The sequence below is a fragment of the Eimeria acervulina genome, genomic scaffold, assembly GCF_000499425.1.
Source record: "Eimeria acervulina Houghton genomic scaffold, Eah_scaff1187, whole genome shotgun sequence".
In the NCBI taxonomy this organism is placed as follows: Eukaryota; Apicomplexa; class Conoidasida; order Eucoccidiorida; family Eimeriidae; genus Eimeria; species Eimeria acervulina.
In genome coordinates, this window is record NW_013549367.1 from 1 (window position 1) to 9,681 (window position 9,681).

The 9,681-nt window shown below is 53.7% G+C and overlaps 4 protein-coding genes across 4 annotated transcripts; 1 reads left to right on the forward strand and 3 right to left on the reverse strand.

The window, feature by feature from the left end:
• Window positions 1–9: 9 nt before the first annotated feature.
• On the reverse strand, window positions 10–1,207 carry EAH_00056750 (hypothetical protein; the record flags this gene model as incomplete). The annotated part of the gene is made up of 1 exon (XM_013393782.1): window positions 10–1,207. A coding segment is annotated over one exon (1,198 nt), but the record flags the coding sequence as incomplete, so codon positions are not given.
• Window positions 1,208–1,629: 422 nt separating this feature from the next.
• On the reverse strand, window positions 1,630–1,941 carry EAH_00056760 (hypothetical protein; the record flags this gene model as incomplete). Its single annotated transcript, XM_013393783.1, has 1 exon — window positions 1,630–1,941. The coding sequence occupies one exon, from the start codon at window positions 1,939–1,941 to the stop codon at window positions 1,630–1,632; it is 312 nt and encodes a 103-aa protein (XP_013249237.1).
• A 4,542-nt stretch (window positions 1,942–6,483) lies between these two features.
• EAH_00056770 (hypothetical protein) lies at window positions 6,484–7,863 on the reverse strand (the record flags this gene model as incomplete). The annotated part of the gene is made up of 4 exons (XM_013393784.1): window positions 6,484–6,738; window positions 6,867–6,950; window positions 7,184–7,240; window positions 7,834–7,863. 4 exons carry the CDS (start codon window positions 7,861–7,863, stop codon window positions 6,484–6,486), a joined length of 426 nt encoding a protein of 141 aa, XP_013249238.1.
• A 462-nt stretch (window positions 7,864–8,325) lies between these two features.
• Window positions 8,326–9,034, forward strand: EAH_00056780 (hypothetical protein; the record flags this gene model as incomplete). The annotated part of the gene is made up of 2 exons (XM_013393785.1): window positions 8,326–8,592; window positions 8,822–9,034. The coding sequence occupies 2 exons, from the start codon at window positions 8,326–8,328 to the stop codon at window positions 9,032–9,034; spliced, it is 480 nt and encodes a 159-aa protein (XP_013249239.1).
• Between the last annotated feature and the right edge of the window lie 647 nt (window positions 9,035–9,681).

The window sequence follows — 9,681 nt, forward strand, 5'->3', positions numbered from 1 at the left end:
GCCCCATACCCTGCGCAAATGGCCCTGCCGGATGCTGCTGGGGCCCCATAGGCTGCTCCCACGGCCCGGCCGGGCGCTGCAGGGGCCCCATCTGCTGTTGCGAGGGCCCTTCCTGCTCCTGCTGGGGCCCCATCTGCTGCTGCAATGGCCCTTCCTGCTCCTCCGCGGACCCCATCGGCTGCTGCACGGACACCGCCTGTTGTGGCTGGGGCCCCGTTGCTTGCATCAACTCGTCTATCTGCTGCCCCAGGAGAACCGTCGTACCCAGGTAGTGTCCCATCGTCTGCAGCATGGGCCCAACTTGCGCTTGCAAGTCCAGCGCCCTCTGGAGAAAATCCTCCATATCCTCCTGAGACTGCGCTTGCTGCATCTGAAGTAGCCATTCCCCTGCCTGCTGCTGCAAGGGCCACGCCTGCCCCTGCAGATCCTCTATCTGCTGCAGGAAAGCATCCATCTGCCCCTGCAAGTCATTCAGCTGCAACTGCAACGGATCCACCGGATCATTTACGTCGTCCTGCTGCTGCGGCTGCAAGTCCCCAATCTCTTCTGAATAGTCGGGGTCCTGAGCATCTGTCTCCTGTGGACCTGAGCTCGTATCTTGTGCCCCTTCAGGAGCGGTGGAGGCTGCCTCATCGTCTTGGGACGTCTGTTGCTGCGTGGGTATTTGTACGTGGCCTTTTGAGGACGAAGTGTCGGGCCCCACACGTGTTGGTGTTGCGGCATCGGGATCGGGATCGGAATCGGAATCAATTTGTGCGGTATCAAATCCCCCTTCTGAGGGGTCACCCTCGGTATACATGCCTTCCGGATGACCCATGTAGTCCGAAGCAATCGCCTGCAGCTCCTTGCGTACAGTTGAAGTGGGTGTGGACAGGGGACCGTCTAACTTCACTGATTCTTTATTGGTAAACAGCAGCCCTGGGGCCACCTGTTTCTCGACCGAGAGGAGCCACTGCATGTCATAGGAATGCCCAAGCATCTGCTTCTTCCGTTTGACAATAATCTGCTCGAGAGCTCCAAAGTCCCGCCCCAGGGCCTCCTCGAGGTCCTTTATTCTTTCCGCCGCCGCCGCTGCTGCTGCTGCTGCTGCCGCGAATACGTCCATGATCTCTTCAGTGACAGACTCGCCCATGGCTTCTGCTGCTGCTGCGGCTGCTGCTGCTGCTGCTGCTGTTGCTTCTGCTGCTGATTGCGCACGCTGTTGCATCTTCAACATCATCCCATGCCCTTCTATATTTTTCAATATATTTTGCACGCAGCCAACGGATAGCGTAGAAGCACTAAACATAGCGTCTACCAATGCATACCTACACTGAGCAGGTAGACGGGGTGGTCTGGGGAATTGAGAGGCACGCCCTAAGAGATTGCACATTTGCTGTATCGCTTGGTGGTCTCTGGGACTCGTGACAGCAAGTTGCGGCATGTCTATAGATTGTCCGACTATCTGACTGAAGGTTTGAAGCCACCCCGAGGCCCAATGGCGTTCGAAGCCCTTGGAAATGCTTCCAACAGCTGCCAGCTCCATCCCAAGAAAAAGCCCTACATCCAGAAGTAGACGAGGTCCCCACGGACAACCTAGCATTCTTGCAGTAGCCCCTGCTGACTGTGCTGTCTCCCTCACTAAAAACATTAGATCAGGCGGCACAGGGATACTTCTGTCGTCCATGCGCAGCGCCGCACGATGGCGAGCAGCGCCCAAACGACTAACGCGAGACCCCCCACGGCGCCCATATGATGGCCCCTGATAGCCCTGATGTCCTCGATGGCCTCGCGAATGTCTGCCTCGATGACGATGGCCATAACTACTACCTCCTGCAGCCTGTTCAGCAGAGCCACTTGCTCCAGAAGGAGCCGCCCCTTCATCCCACCCCTGGCCATCATACCCATCACCTCCTTCTTGGTCTCCGTATGAAGAATCTCCTGCTCCTCCGCATGCACCATTGTAAGGGTCTGGTGCCTCAGCAAGAACTCTTCTTTGTAGGCCTTGTTTTGATGAGCTTATAAAACGCGAGCAACGAAGAACCAGCAGCAGCAGCGCCAGAGCAGCAGCAACAGTAGAAACCCAAACAAACTTACTAGAAGAAGACCGAAGGGGTGCATGCCCTACACGTTTCCCTTCAAATGCATGCGCCACCAACGCTCCAACTTCCGATCCTGCTGCTCCTTCTCCTGCGCCTGCAGCTGCTGCTGTTGTTGCAGCTGCTGCTGTTGTTGCAGCTGCAACTGCTGCAGCTCCCTCCTGTCTGGCTTCTGCTGCCTCATTTATTCCTCCGACAAAGAAAAGAGGCCCCATGGAGTGAAGAAGGAGACAGGTGGAGGGGTATTATGATAAAAATGGGGACAGCAGGGGTCTGTCTCCCTGTCGCGGCAGCAACTGCTGCCGTGTTCTGCTGCTGCTGCGCAAGAAGGTGCTGCAGCAATAATCAGAAAACAATAAAGACCTCCTTTTGTTATCTGTCTCCGCTACTGCAAAGAAATATAATGATAGAGAGACGACGAAGGCAGATACAGGGGCCTCCTTCTGTTAGGGGGGGCCCCAGGACGGAGCGCATCAGCGAGTGGATAGGCGCGAGGAGGCAGCACCTGCAACAGCAGCAGCAGCACCAAATACAGCAGCAAAACAACGGGTTTTAGACACAAGAGTGTAATGTAACAACTTCCTTTATTTTTTCTGCTGCGGCAGCCACCGCTCGTGCTGCCACTAGTTCTGGTCGCTCCCGCTCCCGCTCCCGCTATTGCCGCTGCTGCTGCTGTCGGCCCGATGGCCCCACACCGTGCGTACTCTTCTGCGGGGTAGCAGGCAGAGCTATTAGCACTTCTATTAGCAATTGATAGAAAAAAGAGCAAGCATATGGAGACAGCTACGCTCCAACAAATATTGCAGCAGCCACAAATTACTCAGCTCCTCATGTTGGGGACTGTCTCCTCCGTCCCCTCCGCCTCCTCCGTCCCCCGTGCATCCTCCTTCTGCCTCTTCTATCTCTTATCCTCATTCTCTCTGTCTCCTCTGTCTCCTTTTCCCTTAATCTCCTCTCTTTCCCTTGTCTCCTTCGGAAATCGTGAGAAACTACTCCCGAAGGAGACTGCCTAACGTACAAGCCAAATGGCTGCGAGGAACCTAAGCCGAGACGCTTAATGTAAGTGTATCGTAAACTATAATAGCAGCAATTCTGTTGCTGGGCCTCCGGGTGACAGCACACCCCAAAATACCCCAAAGAGGGAGAAAGAAATAACACAGGCCTGCGCAGGCCTGCGACGTTTTCAGTGCACGGGGCTATGAAAGAAGCAGAAAACACAACGAGCACGTGACAGCTTGGCAGCTTTATTGTCTCCTAGAAATTGTCTCCTGCAAACTGTCTCCTAGATAGTGTCTTTTACAAACTGTCTCCCGCGGACTGTCTCGTGGAGACTGCCTCCGGGAAGCTGTGTGCTCGAGGTGGTCTCCTTAGAATGCCTCCCAGAAACTGTCCCCTGGAGACTGTCTCCTAGTAACTGTCTCCTTGCGAGTCTCTCCCTTACACTGTCTCCTCAGGAGGCTGTCTTCTCGGAGCTGTTCCCTGGAAACGGTCTCTTGGAGACTGTCTCCTGGAAAATGTTTCCTAGGGATTGTTTCATAGAAACTGTCTCCTGGGGACTGTCTCAGAGTAGCTGTCGCCCAAAAACTGTCTCTTGGAGACTGTCTCCTAAGAGCTGTCTCCTAGAAGCTGCCTCCTGAGGACTGTCCCCTAGTAACTGCCTCTAAAGCACTGGCAGCTAGAAACTGTCTCGTGGCGACTCTCTCTAAGAAACGGTCCCCTCAGCAAACTGTTTCCTGGAGACTGTCTCCAGGAAACTGTCTCCTAGAAATTGTCTCCTGCAGACTGTCTCCTAAAAAGTGTCTCCTACAAACTATCTCGTGGAGACTGTCTCCTGGAGGCTGTGTGATGGAGGTGGTCTCCTTAGAATGTCTCCCAGAAACTGTCCCCTGGAGACTGTCCCCTAGCAACTGTCTCCTTGCGAGTCTCTCCCTTACACTGTCTCCTCAGGAGGCTGTCTCCTAGTAACTGTCTCCTGGAGAATATCTGGTAGAAAATCTCTCTTGGGAGCTCTTGGAAACTGTTTCCTTGAGAATGTCTTCGCGAAACTGTCTCCACAAGAGCCCGCGCCCTGGAAACTGTCTCTTGGTGAATGCCGCCTAGAAACTGCCCCCCACAAACTGTCTCCTAGACACTGTCTCCCACAAACTGTCCCCCACAAACTGTCGCCTGCAGACTGTCTCCTAGCAACTGTCCCCCGGAGACTGTCTCCCAGTGACTGTCTCCTGGAAACTGGCTCCTGGTGAGACGGTCTTGGAAGGTGCCTCCTGAAGACCGTCTCCTGGAAACTGTCACCTGCAGACTGTCTCCTAGTAGCTGTTTCCTGGAGACTGTCTGTTAGAAACTCTCTCCTGGCGATTCTCGCCAAGAAACTGTCTCCTCAGTAGACTGTGTTCTGGAGACTGTCTCCCGGTGAATATCTCCTAGAAACTATCTCCTGGAGACTGTCTCCCACAAGCTGTCTCCTGGAGACTGTCTCCTAGGAAGTGTGCCCCGGGCACTGTTTCCCAGGAACTCTGTCGTGGAGACTGTCTCCTGGTGAGTGTTTTTCGGAGATTGCCTCCTAGTAACTGCCTCCTGAAGATTGTCTCCCGGAGACTGTCTCCTGGGGATTGTCTCCTAGAAACTGTCCCCTGGCGAGTCAGTCCTCGGAACTGTCTGCTGGAGGCTCTCCTGCACACTTTCTCCCAGCAACTGTATAGTAGAATCTGCCTCCCTAGGAGACAGTAGGAGACAATCTCCACGAGGCAGTATCCTGGAGACTGTCCCCTGGAAACTGTCTCGTCGAAACTGCCTCCTAGGAACTGTCTCCCGCAGACTGTCTCCCAAAAGCTGTCCCCTGGAGACTGTCTCCTAGTCAATCTGTCCCGGGGACCGCCTCGTGGAAACTGTCTCCTGGAAACTGTCTCCTAGAAGCTGTCCCCTAGAGACCGTCTCCTGCAGGCTGTGTTTTAGTAACTGTCTTCTAGAAACTGTCTCCTGAGGAGACTCTCTTTCGGAGGCTGTCTCCTGCAGTATGCCTCCTGGATACTGTCTCCTGGAGACTGTGTCTCGGATACTGTCTCCTGCAGACTATTTCCCAGGAACTGTCTCCTGGAGACTGTCTCCCCATAACTGTCTCCTCAACAGGCTTTCTGCTACAAAGTGTCAACTGGCGACTGTGTCCTAGAGTATGTCCGGGAAACTCTCTTAGGGACTCTCTCCTAGGAAGTGCCTCCAAGAGACTGTGTCTCCTAGGTAACTGTCAACTGCCGAAACTCTCCCAGCACTATTTCGTAGAAACTGTCTCCTGGAGATTGTAGCCTAGTAGCTGTCTCCCGGGGACTGTCTCCTAGAAACTGTCTAGTGGTGAGTGTCTCCTGGAAACCGTCTCCTAGAAACTGACTCCTGGAGAGCGTCTCCTAGCAACTGTCCCCGGGAGACTGTCTCCTTAGGAAACTATCTCCTAGAAACTGTCCCCTGGACATGTCTGCTGGAGATTGCGTCCTAGAAACTCTCTCGTGGAGACTGGCCTTCAGGAACTATCAACTGGCGACTCTCTCCTAGATACTGTCTCCTGGAGACTGTCTCCTAGAGACGGTCTCCTGCATACTGTATCCTAGAAAGTGTCAGCTGGATTCTGCCTCCTGGAGTATGTCTCCTGGAAACTCTCTTGGAGACTGTGCCCTGGACACCTGTTGGCTGCAGTGTATGCACAGGGACTGTCTCTTACAAATTGTCTCCTAGGGAGCGTCTCCCCTGTCCACTCTCGTTGTTAATGTTTCCTAGGGGACATCTTCTAGCTTCCTACAAGGTGTTCCTCCCTGTTTGTCTATTCAGGAGTATATCCTGGGATCTGTCTCCTTTTAATTAGTTGTCTCCTAGATGCTGTAGTCCCCTAGTGGTTGGTGGCTCTCTGCCTCTGTGTACTGAGGAGACAGTCTCCTAGAGGCTGCCTCCTGGAGGCTCTCTCTTTTTCAAATGGAAAATGTTCAAAGAATAACATATGCCAGCATAGGTTGCCTCTGGAGGGACTGTCTCCGTCTCTAGACTGTCTCTTGGAGGCTTAGAAAGGCCCACAAGTATGGGGACGCAAGAAACTATACACTCAACCACTTGCGCAGCCACTGACACCGGCTAGCGAGCGGCAGCTAGCCAGCTAGCGAGGGATAGCCAGCTAGCTACAGCTAGTAGCCAGCCAGTGGCAGCTCAAGAGACAGACAGTAGCCAACCAGTGACAGCTAGCTAGCTAGAGACAGCTAGTCAGCCAGTGACAGCTAGCTAGCTAGCCAGAGACAGCAGGCCAGCTAGTGGCATCTATCCAGCTAGCTAGCTGTCTAGCTGCTGAGCTAGCTAGCCCAGCTACCGGTGGTTGCAGGTAGCCAGTGCTCCTCACAGCTAAGCATGGCTAGGCTGAGCTAGCTGCAACTTATGGCTGCAGGCTAGGGTTTAGGGTTTCGGTGGTTTCGCAGTCCTCTTCCAGGCAACCAGGGGGCCTTATGCTCAGCCTGCCAAGGCCCCGTAGGCGCCTCAGGGCCTCCGAAAGCCGCCCCACAGTGTAAGAAATATCTGCTGCTGGCTGTGCAACAGCAGCATCTGCTGCTGCTGCTAACTGCAGCAAATCAAAGAAAAGCCTCTCCTGCAGCTCATTAGCAGCTGCGGCATCTCTTATCCACACGCACCCCTGCAAAAGCAGCAGCAAAGGCAGCAGCGGCAGCAAAGATAACGGCAGCAGCAGGAGCAAAGGCAACAGCAGCAGCAGCAGCAGCAGCAAAGGCAGCAAAGACAATGAGCTGGGCAATTGGAAATGACCCGAGCACTGATTCCTTTCTCTCTACAGTGCTGTTGCGGCAGCAAGTTGAGTACAGACAACAAAGCTCCTATGCCCCCCTTGAGCTGCAAACTCAAACCCCTAAACCCTAAACCCTAAACCCTAGATGCAAGCCTTACCTCATCGTCTTCTTCGTCAATTGGGCGCTGCATGGAAATACTGCAAAAAGCCGCCGAAGCCCTTGCAATAACCCCTGCAAATCCAGCATCTCCGCATTCACGGTTTAGGGTTTAGGGTTTAGGGTTTAGGGTTTGGTGTCTACGGCAAAGTGCTTTACCTCCCGGGTAACAAGACTCACTCTGAGGCAGAAGGTCTGCATGCACAACGCTGAGGCTGGGAGGGTCTCCTTGTAACCCTGCAGCAGCGCCCAAGGCACCAAACCCTAAACCCTAAACCCTAAACCCAAAACCCTAAACCCTGCACCCTATACCCTAAACCATAGAGGGAACTGATACCCCTACCTCACCTGGTCTGAGTGTGAAAAGGGGCACAAGCCGGCAGAGACTCCCTCGAGGGGCCCCTGCTGCAGCAGAAGCAGCAGTTTGCTGCTGCTGCCTTGCAGCAGCAAGGTGCTGCAGCAGCACCAAACCTGTCTGGCAGTTCAGAGCCTCCAGTCGGTGTACCAGCACAGGGTGTGCGGAGCTCACTGTCCAGATGCCCTAAGGACGCACAATTTAGGGTTTAGGGTTTATGGTTTAGGATTTGGAGTTTGATGTTTAGGGTTTAGGGTTTGGGGTGTAGGGTTTACGCTCGTGAGTGGGCTACGCGGTTTCGGCTTGTTTGCTTGTGAAACAGGACCAGCCCAGCAGAGCTAGGGTTTCGCTATTAGGGTTTAGGGTTTATGGTTGGGCGATTAAGGCTTATGGTTTATGGTTGAGGGTTTATGGTTTATGGTTTATGGTTGAGGCCTTAGGGTTGAGGGTTTAGGGTTTAGGGTTTAGGGTTTACCTGTAGACATTTTGAATGAAGGACACACATTTTCAGCGCCCCGTACAATAGCGCCTGCCCATCCGCTGCGGAGCCAAAACCGTAAACCCTATATCCCAAACCCTAAACCCTAAACCCTAAACCCTAGACGGTAGCTCTCGATGTCTACGCAGTGGCAGCAGGGAAACAAGGGTTTAGGGTTTGTGCTCTGCTAAGTGCTTTCTTACGATGTCTTGTGCCGGCCCCCTGAAGTAATCACCCCACACAGCAAACTCTAAACCCTAAACCCTAAACCCTAAACCCTAAACCCGAAGCTTTAGCTATTGAATCTGGGTCGGGGGCCATACAAACAGACTCACAAAATCATCCAGAAGTAGCAAGGTGTTTTCAGAGCCGTCTCTGCAAGTACCCACAGCCGTGCCTGTTTAGGGTTTAGGGTTTAGGGTCTACGGCTGCTTAAAGGTGCTGCAAGTCAAGGTAGCTGACATCCACCGCGAAGCCACAACGCTCGATATGACAGCAGCAGCAGCAGCTGGTGCTGCTGCTACTGTAGAAGCAGCACCAGCACCGCCATCACCACTCTCACCAGCATCAGCCGCAATAGCAGAAAATGTAACAGCAGCAGTGGAAGCAGTAGCAGCAATAGCACCAATAGCAGCAGCAGCACCGGCGGCAGCAGTAGCACCAGCAGCAGCAGCAGCAGCAGCAGCAGCAACAGCACTGCGGCGTCACTTGAGGATTTGGTTGAGGCGGAAGAGTTCGCAGTGGAAACTTGAGAGGGTTGGCACTGCTCCTTCGCAAGCTGCACACAAACCCTAAACCATAAACCCTAAACCCTAAACCCTAAGCCCCCAATGTTGTCGAGATGTGCGGCTGCTCCCCGCCACACTCTTCAAGAGCCTGGCTAGGGTACGAGTCTGAGTTCTAGCATACAGAGGTTGCAGGATGAGGGTTTAGGGCTAAGCTATAGGTTTTAGGGTTTAGGGTTTAGGGTTTAGGGTTTGTACAGGAGGAGGTCCAGCATATCTTGCGGATCTGCCCAAAGGCAGCGAAGGCTGCCGGAACCCTCGACCCGATGTGCGCCAGGTGTACAGCCACTCCGATGACGCGCAGCAAGGCTGCAGGAGCAGCAACAGCAGCAGCAACAGCAGCAGCAGCTCGGAATGGACCCCATGAAGCAGCAGCAGCGGCTGGACGGACACCGGCCGCATCTTCCGATTAGGAACAGCAAGTCAGCAGCAGCAGCAGCAGCAGCAACAGCAGGTGCGGCTGCTGCTGATGCATGCTGCAGTGTCTGTCTTACTTGACTTCCCGCAGCCGTTGTGTCCTGATTCAGTCAGCAGCAGACGCATCCGAAAAGCCCAATATAAGGGATCGGGGATAGGGTTTAGCGCTTAGGGTTTAGGGTTTAGGGTTTAGGTCTGTGCTGAAAGACTTGTCGAAGAAAACAGCATGTGGCGCTTACCGGATATCACGGCAGACTGCAAACCAGTGAAGCAGCAGGCGCAACAGCAAGCAGAGTTTGCCCTTTCCAAAGGGTTTAGGGTTTAGGGTTTAGGGATTAGGGTTTACAGCATCCCGTGCCTGAGTTCCCTTTTATATAAGCTCTTTGCAATGAAGGGCTGAGGCCAGGGGTTGAAATGGAGCACTGCGGTTGAGAACTACGTCAACGGGGGAAACAATTAGGGTTTAGGGTTTAGGGTTTAGGGTTTAATGCGTCACTTGTCTGTGTAGAAGTCTGAAAGAAAAAGGCATAAACCCTTCAGAGCCGCTCGTAGCCATTTGACATCGGCGAAGTTGGATGAGGGGCCCCCCAGTAAACACTGGGATACTCCACGAGGGGTCTTCCTGCAGCATCACACCCAGAAA